The following is a 16633-nucleotide window of genomic DNA, read 5'->3' as shown; positions in this document are numbered from 1 at the left end:
ACTGATTTAATGTTATTTAATGTGACTGTGTACTCGTGTTTAGCTCAAAAATAAGCAGTGTGTGTCCGTGTGTGTGTGTGTGTGTGTGTGTGTGAGTGTATACGTGTGTGTATGGGTTTGTACATTCTCATGCACGTACATGTTTGTGTTTACGCATATTTGGAATGTATGAGCGAGAGTTGACGCAATCCAGTAATTATGATGATGATAATAATGTTTATTTGTTTGAGTTGGTGGAAAAAATGAAAGGTGTGAGTGAAAGAGTGCTTTGTTGGACAGTTAAGGAGCGAGAGATGATGAAGGAGAGGTACAGGAAGAGCCAAGGGAAGAGGAGAAGGAAGAGGAGGGGGGAGAGAGAAGGGTGAGGGGGTGAATGTTGCCGTCTGTGGGCAGGGAGAGGGCCCTGTGGTATTTTTCCATGCCACTGTGGTTAGATGCCTGATTGATAAAGTAAGTGTGTGTGTGTGTGTGTGTGTGTGTGTGTGTGTGTGTGTGGGTGTGTGCGCGTCTGTGTGTGTGTGTGTGTGTCTGTATGTGTGTTCATGAGTTGAGACCACAGACGGTGTTCAATTACAGTGTTTCCTTTTAGAATGATTTACCATGCTCTAATATTAAGTGGATTAGAGTGCTTGACACTCTATTAAACATTTACGACCGTGTGACAAATTCACAACTCACTTAATGTCACACAAATGCAAATTATGCCAAAATCCAAACCCCTGGGCCCTTTAAAAGTGTCAGCATGTGGTTTTTCAGCACTTCTGATTCATAACACAGTATAACTCAAACTGTGTTGAATCAGACAGCTGAACGAAGAAAGAAGTAACAAGTCATCACAGAGATAGAGAGAGACAGAAAGAGAGAGAGAGAGAGAGAGAGAGAGGGAAGAGATCACTTAAAATATGGGAGCAATTTCTGCTGGCTGGAGGTGTGCATATGGCTATTTGCTTAGGGACTTTTTCTCATTAACTTCACTAGAGAGAAAAAGAAGAGGCGGTGAGGGGGTGAGCTGGAAAAATGCGTGAAAAGAGGAAGATAGGATGTTGAAAGAGAATGGCAATATATTTTACCTATTTTAGCAGTTCATAGAAACAAAAGGACAGATGGAGGGTGTAACTAGGATGAAGTTGAGAGAGACGCAGACAAAATAGGTTAAACATTTTCCTATCAACATCTGGAAAAGCAATCAAAATACAAAGAAAACAATGACAGCATTTGAGTGAGTGAGAAAGGGAGAGAGAGAGAGAGCGCGAGATTAAGGAGCTCAGAGGGATGAAGAGAAGAGAGTGAAGGGATTGGTAACTATGAAAAAAGGGAAAAAGGAAAAGTTCTATCACAAAGACTGGCAGAATATATAAACTATATTAATATGTAAACTAACCCAGCAGATATTAAATTTATTCACATTACACTCAGAGGAAAAGACATTATTGACTCAAAGAGGAAGAAGAATGAGAGAGAGAGAGAGAGAGAGAGAGAGAGCAAGAGAGAGAGAGAGAGAGAGAGAGAGAATGGTCTCACATTACCGTGAATGAAACACTAAAATGTGTAAGTGATCTCGACGTCAGAGGCGTTAGGTTAGATCAAATTGCACTTCATCAGGTATGTAATGGCTTTTTAGTGGTTCTGCTGGGGAGCCACACTGGATGACAAACAACAGAACTGAGAAGTCGTGGATTCTGACCATCTGACCCCTTTTGTAACTGTTTTTCTTTACCCTGAAAAGAGAGCGTGAGTCACGTTTTGAGCAAACACACATGTTCCTCCTCCCAGTCAAGGAAAATTCTTTAGTTTCTCAGTTGCAGATTATAGATTTTGTTTACAGTGTGACACACTATGAATAAGCACCTCTTTATTGAATCACTGGCTATTTAAATAATGTGACCCCAATGTGAAGAACACACTAGCCATGATGGTGTTGACAGGTTTCCTGAGCATCTGTATGCACAGCAGAATCCTATTTTTCCATTTCAGCTCTTGTCAAAACACTGGGATGTGTCACACGGGCCAGAGTTCAATTTCAAAAACCTATGGACTGAGCAGAGGCGAACCAAAAAGCACGGAGACTCATTCGTTTTTGAGTATCATTGCACGGCAAAAATGAAAACAGTTTTGATGGACAATGCGGGAAAAGTCCCATGGAACTTCTCTTATTACAAGTGCTTTGTTTTTTCTAAATGTGTCAAGACACAGATCTGTGAATGTCACAATATCACTGTATCTTTACAATAACTACCACAATACAGTACAGCCAGTACAGTCTGTCTCTTACAGCTGATTGAACAAACAGATGGCAAACCACATGAATGAATATGTACATGACCAATTGATTTCAGTTCTGAATATGAAAATACATCTTAGAACCACACAGACAAACACAAACGGTCACAGTCCTTCTTCACAAACATCCGTTAATGCAACAAATGTGTATGAGAGACTGTGTGAGAAATCCTTGGACTTATCTACTCCAAGTTGTCTTAATTTAGATGTGGTTTTCACCTTCAGTTCACAGACAGGCGCTAAAAGATGTTCATTCAGCGTCCATCCCATGATCCTGCTCATGACAAAACCCGAAACTGCAAATTCGGTGCAAATTGGCAAAATTGCAGCTCATTTTGGGTTCAGTAAGAAGGCTGTGTGGAGGACATAAAGACCACTCAGGCTATAAAGCAGCGTGAGATGGCTGTTTTCTCCTCACACAGAAAGCCAATGCCTTTACATCAAATTCATATTAATGCATGTTATCAAGCAAATGCTCTTATTCTGTACAAATGTCAGCATTAGTACGAAACATAAAGTTGTTTTCTGTACAAATGTCAGCATCAGTACGAAACATAAGGTCGTTTTGGATCATTTTAGGCAAACAGCTCTCTGAGCCTGTGACGTCATATGGAGCAGTAAACGGTAAATAAAATGTCTTTTTTTGGGGGGGGGGGTGTCATCACATTTCAGTGATTTTTGTGTTTTCGCGTATTCTTACACTAAAGAATTTTACAAGTTTCATGGTGGAGAGAGAGAGAGAGAGAGAGAGAGAGAGAGAGAGAGAGAGAGAATAAAATGGAGGGAAGACGTGGAAGTCAAGGGGTGTGAAATTAGCTCAGAAACTTTTTGGATGTTTCTTTAAGCTTGTCTCGTTTTTGTTTGTTGTTTGTTGTTTGTTGTCTGCTGTCTGTTGTTGTGTTGATAATATTAAAGGGGTCATTTGCATATTGTATTTCTGTGCATGTTGAGATGGAGCAGTGGGCTGGCTCTTGTCAGTGCTACCAGTCCCTTTTAGTTGTTTTCATACCTCTTCACTCCCCTGGAGGAGAACCTGGCTCCCACACATTACCAAACTAGGACCATACTCGTACATCTCACAGATGGTCCAAGGGAATGGAGCTTGTAAAATAAATAATTTTTAGACAAAAATTGATGGAAAGGAGTGACCCCGAAGGAGTATGAGAGTGAATAGCCTCCTTGTGTCTAGAAGTGTGGACTCTAATAATGAGTTCACCTCAAAGGGTGGTGCGCTGGCATTGTCGCAAGATAAATTACCCACCAAAGCTACGTGGATGCTGAGCCATGGCCACTTGGCGCCAGAGATCAAACAATGATTATTGTGTTGCCATACAGGAGTCAGTGTCAAAACTTCTACCAGTGGAGGAAAGGAGAGAGAGACAGCTGTCTAACTGAGCTGTCTGTCCGTGCCTGGATCAGTCTGATTCTGGGATGGGTTTTAGTGTCACCCCTAACCCCTCCCTCCTGGCGCCAGGCTTTGCTATCGGGCGCCCATGTTGTCCCACAGGACATGCTGCTGTTGAGAAGCAATAAACGGAGGGAGAGAGAGAGAGAGAGAGAGAGAGAGAGAGAGAGAGAGAGAGAGAGAGAGGAGCAGGACAAAAGAGAAAAATGGAGCACAGAAGGACTGAGGTGTAGCTAAACACTCTCAAGTGTTTTTGGGTTACGCTGATGCATGAAAACGGAGGGGTGGGGGTGGGGTAGAGGGGCTGGGGGGACACTATAGGGGGAAAAAATGAGCAGACAGTAAACAGGGCTATGTGGAATGTATGTAAAAGCAACCAGACATGGCCAGTCACATGAAGAAGTGACTCTGTCTTTCATTCCAAACTATGATGTATCGTCTCCAGCACTTTGCCACCAATAAAGGATGATATATGTTGGTTAAGCTGTGGTAGGTCTGATGAAACTCCACAGAACAGGAGAAGAAAAACGAGTCTTGATGGATCAAAGATAGGGAGAGAGAAAGAGAGAAAGACAGAAATGCCATGGACAGGTATTTTAAGTTAAAGAGACAAGTTGAGATGGTAAACAGTCAGAGGAATGTAAGATACAGATCCAGGACAAAGAGCAAATGCCCTTTTGCCTAAGGACAAACACACGCACACACACACACACACACACACGGGTCAGGGCTGACAGTACTTTAACAATTTGAGTCTGCACATGATAAGTGACCAAGTTTCTCCCAAACTCAAGACCAGTGAGTAAAAACAAACAAACAAAAAAACTTTCTTTTACCTCACGGTAACACATAAACAGGAACAGAGCTGTTTTTCAGTGACATTTTGAATGCCACTCTAGACATGTCCTGTGATTATGTTTTAGTGCATAATGAAACTGAAAAGAGCTGAAAAACAGAGAGCTAAAGAGGCAGGGAAGGGTTAGGGCGTACATGTGCTCTCTGAGTGACTCGTAATCCGAGGTCATTAGCCATAAGTTGTAATTTAGCCTGAGGCAGTGCGTAGATCAATGTTTTCCCACTAGAGTGAGGCAGCCTTGTCTCTGCACAGCCAGTGTGGAATGACCCTTAGCTAACCAGCAAAAACTGAACTCTGTCATTATCTAAGCTGAGCTGCAGTATTTCCCAATGATGATCAATTGTGTGTGGGTTTCAAGAACTTTCGGTGGGGGGGGGGGGGGGGGGGGGGGGGGGGTGATAGATCATACATAAAAAGTTTTGGCTTTACATAGAGAAATGACAATCCTGTCCAATACTTACTTCTACTACAGGGTTTTTTTCTGACAAAGATGTAAAAACATTCCATGAAACATTTGATGCATATGTTTTGGACATTGAGATGTGTTTTGCTCATGTGACATACGTTTGCATGTAAATTAATATGTTGAAAAAAAAAAACTGCGCCCAGCTCTGAGATGTTTTAAATTTTAAAAACAACCTCAAAGCATTATGGGTTGTATGTTCATATCTCTGAGATTTATACAGTGCCTTGTCAATAAGGAAGTAAAAAGGTAAAATAATCAGACCTGCGTTTTCTGGTGGATTTACAGAAAAATCTGTTTTCATCAAAAGCATTTTAGAAACGGTTTACCTACAGAAGGATATGGGACAGGGTAGGGCAGGATGACGGAATAGTCAAAGGGTTAAAAAAACAGACAGGAGATGTATGTGTGTGTGTGTGTGTGTGATAGAGAGAGAGAGTAAAGAGAGACAGAGAGTGGGAGAGAGAGTAAAGAAAATAAATTAGTTTACCGTTTAATCTCATTACACAGGACTGAAGAGCTTATGATTCATTTTTAAGGAAAATTTGTTATTTGCCTTTAAAATAGATGTCATACTTTGGCACTGGTGGAACACTTTAGTTCTGTGGGTGGACAATGATAAATTTCTCTACTGATTAATGAGCAACAGGCCATGGGTCCATTTTTACATTCTTTTTTTCTTTCTTTCTTCTTCTTCTTCTTCTTCTTCTTCTTCTTTTTCATTGTTTTAATGTTTTCCTTTCCCTTTTTTTCTCCCGCTCTCTCTCTTTTCTCCCTTTTTATCCTTTTCTCTCATACTTTCAGCCTAAAGGGAGACTTTGTAAAATTACTGTAAATGTGTTAAGTCACTGTCTAGACAATCCTGGGGCAAATCATTCATGACATATGGAATCAAAGCTCTTTAAATATCAGAAAATATGACTCCTTTTGCGAGGGGATTTGATCAATTTATGTATGAAATATTGTCTGTCTGCAACAGGTAGTGTTGGTCTGATACAAACACAGTCAGAGGGAGGAATATGGGTTTAAAAGCAGAAGTGAGTTGTTTCCACCGTTTGCACCACTAGAGAGGGAGTGATTATTTGCATTTGTGTCATTTAGGTTGCCAAGAATAAATGTGTGTTTTTTTTATATAACAGTGCGTTGGCATTACACTGGCTGTTCCACACAAACGGGCAGCAGAGTCTGGAAAAAGAGAAGGAACAAGAGAGAGAGAGAAGTGGTTCAGTTTAAACAACACCTACATCAGACAAACTTGCAAAACACATAATAAAGTCAAGCCTTATTTGCAAATCATAATTCACTGGCATTTTTACATGCATTCTCTCTCTCTCTCTCTCTTTCTCTCTCAAAACATCAGTCTTTGTGTTTCCCCTTTTGCCTCATTCCATTCCAGTGCCCAGGTACTGTAAGCCTGGCCAGTGAATCGAACTTGAGTATGATTCTGATTATAGTACTCCCTCCCCAAACTCCCTTCCAACCTGCAAAAAGAAGAAAAAAATGTGGTCTATGTGGTCAGGTGAAACAGCTTTCAGAAGTCTCAAAATGTCAGGAGAGCTTGACTCAACGTTCCCCTTTTGACATGATACAGTAGAAGAACTTTATGGGCCAAACCCCCACCCAGACCCCTACCCCCACCCCCACCCAACTCCCCGGTCATCACCAAAACCCCCCTGACGGCACCAGACAGCCGCACAGCTCCATAACAGAGACATGCCTGATGCAGAATCTGCACAGACGGGATCAATTTCTCCCACCACCAAGCAAGCAGGGGGCCCCTGCTAAATACACACTCTTCTCTCTCTCTCTCTCTCTCTCTCTCTCTCACACACACACACACACACACACAGAAAGACACACAACCTATAACCCCTGGGGGTTTGTGTAACCTCTTTTGGGATTGTGTATAGGCCTAATATGGACTTGTGAAGCATCAGTCATGTCAAGTCTTTGGGCAATATGCTAGCCATGAACGTAATGGGTATGTTTTTGTCAAGTACATCTGTGAGTCCGTGAGCTTCAGTGATATCTAACCTCCCACAAAGTTCTCCAGTTTTCACAGTCGAGAGTCTTTCACTCCGAATCCCTTTGAATGATGCAAGCTGGCGCATATCTGGCACAAGGAGTTCAATCGTAGTACAAACCATTCACAGAGACCGAATTCCCATTGGTCAGCATTGCTCTGTGTCTACACCAACAGCAGCAGCACGTATAATTTACAGGATTATTGGTAACCGAATGTGTCATTACCCAATAACTTATCTGTATTGGGCCGTACCCTGACGGAACCGAATGATTGATCACTATCATCTGGATCTTGGCAGGCTGTTGATTGATCACTATCATCTGGATCAGGCTGTTGGAGACTAAGGGCGAAGTAAAGCAGAGCACACACTCATTCATTAATGGAGCAAAAAAAAGAGAGAAAAAAAGCTAAAAGGAAGGGATTGGATAGAAGTCAGTCTTGGAGCACACAGACACAGAGGAAAATGGGCTGGAGAGCATGAGCTGTGTGTTGTGGCTAATATCACTGTGTGTTTTATATCATTTCCATGTCCTGCTCTTACGTCAACCTTTTGAAACAGCTCATTTATCAAAGCGGGAGAGACTGGTCTTGTGCGACAGAGGCATGAGACACAAAGTGCGGAGATATGGACTTTTAAATGAATTCTTTGAGATATGAGACGGTCCTGACCTAAGAAAGTAGCCAATAATACCTAAAAAAAAAAAAAACCCAGGAGAATTGTAGTACTGAAGCAACATATCATGGCACCAGTTTATTTTGGCTTAGAGAAGGAAGATTTTTAAAAATTATATTTTTCATTGTGTGTCTTCTGCTCACTGTGAATGGTCATCAGTGTCTGGGACCAAGGTTTGGCCCAGTATTATGTATTACAGAGGGGACTCGACCATCTAGCCTTGTAACATACGTGCAGTCCTGTTTTCAAACACATGCTTGCAATCGACATGTGGTTGCCCTTCTGTGTTGCAGCAACTTAACCTTTGAGACAAAACAGTAGGGTGAGCCAACATATATTGAGTGGAGACTTGGGAGACTAAGGAGAAGGAGGAAGCCTAGAGAACAATACATAAGAAATAAGCCTGGAAAAAGAATAACTTCTTTTAAATATAATTCTGTGAACTGTGAATAGATTTGGAATGGGCACTTCATTTTGGAACCAAAGATGGATATGTGTTGGCTGGTGACATGTTTGCATGGACCAAATGGCTGACAGGCAGAGGGGGGTTTGTGCGTTCAGCGCCAAAATACACTCACGGGCGACTTCAAGCATGCACGTTCGACGTAATATTGAACTCTGAATTCTCCAATACTCCTTTCGCTCCCACTCCCAAAGTTCCTTAGACTCTGAGAAACAATTCTCCCTTGGCCATCGCTACGCAACGGTATTGCAAGCGTCAACACAATCAATCAGACACAGCTTTCTAGATATTTTGCGGCTCAGCGCTATTCCTAATACTTATTAATGGCCACCGTGATAACTGTGGTTCTGTTTATAATGATAACAGTGCGGTTGGCAAATAAATTTCTCAGTACAGTCTATGGATTACACCATCATTCTTTGAGGGCATTTTTTTGTTTTGTTTTGGAGATTTTTCCATTCTGGCAAAGAGTATCTTTAAAGCTTTAGAGCAACCGAGCGGTTCTGAGGAAAAAGTTTCAACTAAAAAACATGCTAATTGCAGTGATTATACTCTGGAGTTCCATATGGGTGCTTAAAAGGTAATTGAACACACGTGGTGAGAGTCATGACAATGTATCCCTCTATACAAACGCCAAATATAAACCGCTCACACAGCTGTATCCACATTACTTTTGTTCACGTCGCCCTCTAGCGTCCGAATGTAGTACATACAAGTCTAAATTGGCCAATCGGGCAACTGCAGTGGAGTAGCTAACCCTCCTCCTATTGGCTGCTCTTTAATATTGTGCTCTGGCTTTATTCTAACACACCTGACTCTAATATTCACAGGCTCATCAGGATCTTGATTGGTTGTATCAGATGTGTTTACATGGAGTTTGGAACTAAGAACTGCATGTCCTGTGGCTCTAGGGGAAGTGGTTTATCCAGCTATCGCCATGCCAGAGTTTATCCCTGCCCTAATCCAACAGTACCTGATTTCAATATTCACATGCTTTTCAGGTCTTTAATGATCTGCGTCGTGCCTGTCTGAGAGCTGCCGTAGCCAAGGCCTACTTAGCAATTCCCAAGAATAACTTGAGAGTCCTTGAGAGGCTTACCTGTCGGATCTTTTCCGCTGCCAAAACAAAATGATGTGGATCATATGAACCTAGTGCAAGATTCCAATTATAATTCCAGTGTATTCTCTGTGAAATTACAGCAGATACCTTACCAGAGTCTACAGTCATACCCAAATGCCACACAACTAATAAGGATGACTGTTGACTTTAGTTCAGCGTTAATGAGGAGACTCAATGAGTCAAGAGTAATGAAAACAGAAAGCCTGTGTCAGGTAACCATTTTTATTTTTTAGATCTCTCATATCATTCTCAGCTGTGCTAGACGCTCAAAAAGGCCACAGTATGTGTATGAACCGTTTTATAGAAACCACATAGGTAGGAAGTTAACATTTAAGGAGTGAATAAATGCAGTTATTATGAAATGAACACACTAAGGTTATATCTATATAACCTTCAGCAGATAAATATATATATAATATATATTTTTTTTTTCTACAGAGATTACAGTATGGTGGATCAAAGCATCAACATAGAACAGGCAACAGCTGTTGACAAGAACATTTGTTGCAGATTAAATAGGACATACACATTGCAACACATGTCAAAAGTACAGTATTAAGACAAAACAAGAAGGTTACTTGGAGTTAAAGTTCCGTCACAGCGGACATTCTAGGAGCTCCTGAAATGTAATATGGGAGATTTTCTCAGTCCAAAGAGCTGTGGTTCAATTCTGACCAAGAAGAATTAAGCAATGGACCAGTCATCACTGCATCGGAGGAGGCAAGAAGGTTTGGTAGAGCAGAATTCTTAGAAAGACTGACAGTCAAGCTGTTAGATGCTTTTTGGAAATCTAGCGGAATGGAGTTAACAACATCCGATACAGCTGAGTGCTAGAGGTATGCAGATTGCAACAGTACATAGATAAAATATGACTATAAAACCGTTACATTCCTCTGGTGGTGGATCTGAAAAGCCTGCGTGTAATTCCGATTTCAAATGACGGAACAAACCATAGATAATATGACTCCAAATAACAGATTTAAAAAAAAAAAAAAAAACAGAAAAAAACCTGAACATTCTGTTCATTTTCTGGTTTGAAACAGAAACCGTTACGAATGACATAGCCATAGCTGTTTTCAATTCGACCTCTGAAGGGAAGACAGTAATAATGTTGTGTTTATATTTAGTCACATGAGCGTAAACCAGGAAATGCTTGTGTACAGTAACAAGGTTAAATTGAACATCTTACAGCAAATGAAAGACATGAACACTGCCAAAACGTTAAGACATGGTGAATCGCCTGTGGTAAGCATGCACCTCAGACAGCAGACCTCACGGCCCAATGCTGAGTAAACACAGAAAAGTGGAGACATGAGGGATGAACTCATTCACTCAAACACAATGGCCACATGTTTAAAGAAGTGGATCCATCTGTAGTTTAAAAAAAGAAACACAGAAGGTAGAAAATGATCAGTTTTAGCTTGGGTTGCTGTGCAGTTAAGTCTTCAGTCAGAAAGAATGACAATGTCTGTGTTTGTTCCAGCCAAATCTGTGTCTGCAGTCTGAGAGGGAGTTTCTTTTGTCTGTGTTTAGGGTAGTGTTGAGTAGATATTTGTTATGTACTGTGTGTGTTAAAGTGATGCTGAATGGATATTTTTGAAATAATAAGATGTGTGTCCTGTGCCAGAGACTGCAGTCATGTTGAGTGGTTTTGACTAAATAAGAGTTAAGTACCCTGTGAGACTACAGAGTGTTGACTGATGTTGTTTAGACATGTATTAAGTACCAAGTGAGACCACAGTGGCTGTTGAGCGTGCGTGTGTTGAGTACCATGTATGAGAGATTGTAGTCATATTGAGTGATGCTGAGTGGTTGTATGTTGAGTACCATGTGAGAGTTTACAGTAATTTTGAGTGGTGTTAGGGCAATCGACTAATCAAGTTGAATAGTTGGTAGACTAATCATCTGTTCGACTCGCCTAGTCGATAGGTTAATCGATAGAAAAATAGTCGTTCATGGCAGCCCTAGCAGTAATTACCTAGTGATATTGAAGAAAAACATTTGTTATGAATTGAAGCGTTGTAGAAATCAAAAAGGTCAGTTCATAAAAATAAAAAAAGATGCATCGGTTTAAAATATTGATGTCGACGCATTTTCATCGTCAATGTCATTGATTACATCGACTAATCACAGCAGCCCTAAGTGGCGTAGAGTGTGTGTGTGTGTTAAGTACCATGTGAGAGATTACAGCGGCGTTGTGTTGTGTGCAGTGTTCAGATCTCTGCTGTGAGGGTGCTGCTGCTCTGGATGATTCTCATGATGTTCTGGACCACTTCTGACGTAGTGCCCTGTCCACCAATGTCTGCTGTGTGTAACTAGAGAGAGAGAGAGCGAGAGAGCGACAGAGAGAACATGACTAAGCGAGAACAAGTCTCTCTCATGCGGTGAAAGCAGTATATTCTTACCTCTGCACCCGTAGAAATATACCAAAACCATGGAATGAGGCTCTATGGTTCAGTCTTAAAATATTAATTCATTATAACGTAATTTTATATACTCCAACCATTTCTAACCCTAATAACCATATTACTAACTATCTTCTAAATACTTTTGACCAAATCATAGTAGTACAATGTGCTTGACGGTTTGGCAAATAAAAGGTTTTCAGCCGAAACACTCAAGGCTGAATTTCAATTAGATGAAGTCATGGTCTTTGTTGTGTTTACATCTTATCAGGATCAAACCCCATTACTTCACTTTGAGAGATGTGAAATTAAGATGCAGAAATACAGCTACCACAGCCAGCGCAGTACATTCAGCTCCTATCTGTTAAGTTCATTAAGTACCAACTTACTAAAGGACCTTTTCTCTAGAGGGAATTCATCTGGTATTATAATTTCTGCACGTTGTGTTTGAACCAGACCTAAATTTACATTATTATTTAATCATGTCACCTTTGAAAACCTGCCATGAATGTCCTTGGATCACTTTTTCTCTCTGTGTGGGTGTATGTATAGGACTTAGGGGCCGAACCAGTTGGTCCAGCAGACCCAGTTCTGTTCAAGAGAAAATAAAAGTGCCTTGCTTACCCGTGTCTCGTTCATGGTTGTCAAGACCGCGTTTCGGATCAAATCAGCATAATCATGCAGCCTAAGGCAGAAAGAGGAGAACAAAAACACAATACTTCAAAATGGTTTGCAAATTTCACATTGACAGTTACAAACACACAGCCGTCTTTCATTAGTAGCTAATATCAATATGCTCAGAGCTGCTTTACACATAACACAAATATTACATTCCCATTCCTGCACCGAAGAGACTGACGATAACGACAAATTCATGAACACCATTACATCTAACCCTCTGTGGCCGAGGCGAACACAGAGGCTTCCAGAAGAGTGTTTGTGGCACTGGACTTACTTGAGGTGGTCTAGCATGAGGCAGCTAGCCAACAGCATGGCAGTGGGGTTAGCAGTGTTCCTGTTAGCGATGCTCTTGCCTGTGTTTCTGGTGGCCTGGCACAACAAAGACATGTATCAGTAAATTCTCCTTAGCCTGCCCGTCCAATAGGCGTCAATAATAAACGAATAAATCAAATCTCTCTTTATTCCCTCATCTCTCTGACTCCATTCCATTCATCAAAGAAGTCAAATGACATTATGCCTTTAGTGTATTCATTTGCTCATAACCATATCAGGAGCTGGTTCCCAATAAAACGTGCTCCAGTGTGTATTTTGAAACAATGAACAATAAGGGATGGTGGTGAATTTCATTCTGCTGACGTGTGCGGTGTGGCGTGAACAGAAGTGCACTCTTTCTGTGTTTTCTGGACTCACGGTTTCAAAGACAGCATAGTCCCGTCCGTAGTTGGCACCAGGTACCAGACCAGGCCCTCCCACCAGCCCGGCGCACACGTTACTGACCACATTACCATAGAGATTGGGCATCACCATGACGTCAAACTGCTGGGGCTTCGACACGAGCTAAGAGGAGACACCAACACAGACTATTAGCACAAATGAACTCGAAGTCTACATAAAAGCCATGCACTATGTGATTTTATTTTATGGTTTGGCAACAATCAGACTGTTTGAAACCAGTGTGCATGGTTTTAAGGGATGTTTACATTGACACTATACAAAGTCACAGAGCTCAAGGGGCATAAAATGAACATCAATTCTATCACGCGAATCCAGCTCATCTTTCTGCTTCAGGCCTGGGTTGAATGACTGTTACTTTATTTGCATGGTGAGTCTTGCGCGTGCTTTTGTATGTTTGTCTGATAGTTCACCTGCATGGTGGTGTTGTCTACAATCATGCTGTCAAAAGCGATGTCTGGGTATCCGGAGGCCACTTCCTTACAGCACTGGAGGAACAAGCCATCACCGAGTTTCCTGTGGACAAAGACACCAAACTGACAGATTACGTAACCTGCCCATGCTGTGATTAGCGGAAGGAATAAGACACATGGCGGGCCGGTGTGACTCACATAATATTGGCTTTGTGAACTGCAGTGACCCTGCGCCGGCCTTTCTCCCGAGCCAGTTTGAAGGCATAGTCAGCAATACGCAGAGAGTTCAGCCGAGTTATAATCTTCAGACTCTCCACCACGCCAGACACACTCTGACAGACACAATTACAAGAGTATAACACAGGTCCAGACACAACAAAACAAAGGGGGAGGGTAGAGAGAGAGAGAGAAACTGTGAAAGTCTTGCGACTTTAAGCCTTAAGTATAGGAGACAGTGAGGACAGGAAGAAAAAGCAACAGTGACAGGGGAGAAAAAAGAAAAGGAAAAAAAGGGAAATATTTGAAATATCCTGAAAGTTGTGGCCAAGTCTTACCTCGTGCTCCAGGCTGCTGTACTCGCCTTCAGTGTTCTCTCTGATGATGATGATATCGATGTTCTGGTGCCGCGTTTGGACCCCTGGCAGGGACTGACAGTGCATCACGTTGGCATAGAGGTCCAGACTAGTGCTGGGAGCAGAAGAAATGGGGGGGGGGTTGGCCGAGGTGAACTGACTGTCTAGACAAGCGTACAGATCTAGCCAAGAGGGGAGGCCAAACCCAGGTCATTCTGGCTGTGTAAGCATCCTCAAACTGCTTCAGTCAGTGCATTTTAAATAGAGTCGAAAGACTCTCTGGCAACATGGCCATGTGAGTTGGTGTGATGTTTTGATGCAGAAAGTTTCAATAATATGTACCTATACTGTAGGTATTCAATATTATATTCCCTACCGTAGGAGGTTGTTCCTGGACTTGTGGGATGGGGGCATGGTATGGTTGGTCTCAATGTTTCCTACAGGATTATGAACAGTGATAGAGCGGTGAGGTTACGGTGTAAATTACACACATATAATTACACATTGCATCGCCAATTATAAATCTGTGGGACACAGACCTTTGAGAGCAACTCCGTTGCGTCGGATGGCAGTGATGGCATTTTTGATGTCGTCTTCGCTGGCTAAGGAAGAGTTCACATTCACTACCTCAAAATCGACGGGAACGCAGCTGAACCTGCAATGACACACAACAAACCACTCTAATACATATAACTAACACTTACGTTAATATCCAACGGACTGACAAACATCCTGTTAATAGGAAAAAAACAGATTTCTTCCACAGGTCATTCTCTCAGTTGTATCCTCTAATTCTTGTCAAACTTTTTAGCAGAGACCCAGTGACAGACAGGCTGTCGTTAGACGTGACTAAAGGTGTGTGATGGTAAAACATGGTGTGCTGGACTAACCTGAAGAGTTCCCGCACGTGATTTAGCAGCTCTGGTCCAATCCCGTCTCCTGGGATCAGAGTGACTGTGTGTCTGCCCCCATACTTAGCAGGAGGAGGCTGGGGGGAAAAAACTGACATTTTGAATTCAAATTTTCACAAAGGACACAGAAGATTTGAGAATAAACCTGTGATCTGTATTGATCCAGCTGATGCGTGCTGGTAATTACGGTGTTAAAGTGTGTACTCTGGCATTGAAGGTTAGTTGGAAATTTTTTTAGATTATACTTACTATAATTTGTCCCTTTGATGACAGATGGTAGGATGAAAAAAAAGAATTGCTGTCAGTCAGAGATAAAACTAGGTAAAGGAAATCCAGAAACAAGTTCTCTAAAAAGAAACATGCAATGACGAGAGAGCCTTCCCCACAGACCACAAAGACTCCACTGATGAAATAAAACAGTCACATAAGACAGGACTAACAAAGAGAGTCAGTTTCCGAACTTATCAGTTGACTAACTATCACAACAAGTTCAGAATGGAGAAAAAGAACAGTCTCAAACAACGAAATTGTTTGTCAGCCTGCAAAGACAATTTTGTTCAAGTGATGTCCAGATAGTAAGTGATTCTGGTGATAAAATCAACAAGTAACATCGGTGCACCTTTTTCAAATTCAGATAGCTAATGTTAACTCGCCTGACTTAACGTACTTTTTCTTCTGGGGAACAGCCTCTAAGTCTATACAACATTGACTACATGGCATTTTACTGATGACAAACCGAGGTGGTTTAGCATTAACCGAATGGATAGCAAACGTGACAAGGACCCACTGTGTGTGTAGACACTTTTCTCTGCTTGCAGACTGCAGCTCCAAAGACCTGTAAAGAGAACACGACAGTTTTGACACACTGAATGTGTTAATGATGAAGCAAGCTGGCTCACTGCCTAGCCATAGTCATCAGCTTCAGCTGCGAAGTGATATTAAGAGTCAATTTTCATTTTTAAATGACTTCGTTCAAACTATGTACGAGTCTTATTTTTATTAATTGTCCAAGTCTCCTGGGGCAGCTTAACAACCATATTCCACAGCCAGTGAGGTAGTGAGGGGGCTAGATTTGTTAGCTTACATGCCATGACCTTGTGTTAACAAGCGTCCCTTAAAAAGCGATTCTCCAACAGAATAGACAAAACTAACGAATGAGATTAGCTCTAAATATGAGGTTAAAGTGATCACGTCTTACTCTGACTGTATTTCCAAACAGTCCGCCAAAAGCAGCTGGTTTTACTGCTTTGGAGAGGCACAGCACAGCACTCGACGCGGCCATCTTGCAAGAGCACCAGTTTGAGCAGTTTCCGGAATTCTGGTCTCAATTTGCGCACCCTTTCATTTCACGAATGAGAGGGACCCTAGCGCTATGGCTTTGAGTTTCGTCAACATACAGTGCAGTGTAATTTTATTCGCGTAAGGACGCATTCTGTAAACCCTTGTGCGTGGGGGTCGAATGTGAATAAAATTATACTCTACGGCAGTTACGCAGTGTACTTATACAGTCACTTCCAAAGAGCCAAAATACTAAAGAGTGGATGTTTTCGTGCCCCCCAAAAATCGGTTGCTCCCGTAATAATGACGTTAGTGTATTGACCTCTCCGTGGACAACTGCAGTCGGGAGAGCACT

The 16633-nt window shown here is 41.8% G+C and overlaps 1 protein-coding gene across 1 annotated transcript; it reads right to left on the bottom strand.

Annotated features, from left to right (window-relative positions):
- Nucleotides 1-9750: 9750 nt before the first annotated feature.
- idh3g (isocitrate dehydrogenase (NAD(+)) 3 non-catalytic subunit gamma) lies at nt 9751-16306 on the bottom strand. Its single transcript, XM_030768291.1, has 14 exons — nt 16199-16306; nt 15788-15835; nt 15250-15261; nt 14980-15077; nt 14629-14744; nt 14466-14526; nt 14072-14204; nt 13716-13849; nt 13518-13620; nt 13063-13209; nt 12647-12741; nt 12316-12376; nt 11460-11601; nt 9751-10657 (listed from the first exon to the last, which is right to left on the bottom strand). Exons 1-13 carry the CDS (start codon nt 16280-16282, stop codon nt 11500-11502), a joined length of 1194 nt encoding a protein of 397 aa, XP_030624151.1. The 5' UTR covers nt 16283-16306; the 3' UTR covers nt 9751-10657; nt 11460-11499.
- Nucleotides 16307-16633: the final 327 nt, after the last annotated feature.

This window comes from Chanos chanos, chromosome 3, assembly GCF_902362185.1.
Source record: "Chanos chanos chromosome 3, fChaCha1.1, whole genome shotgun sequence".
NCBI lineage: Eukaryota > Metazoa > Chordata > Actinopteri > Gonorynchiformes > Chanidae > Chanos > Chanos chanos.
Note: the sequence above shows the minus strand (reverse complement) of the source record. Positions and strands in the feature narration are given on the sequence as shown.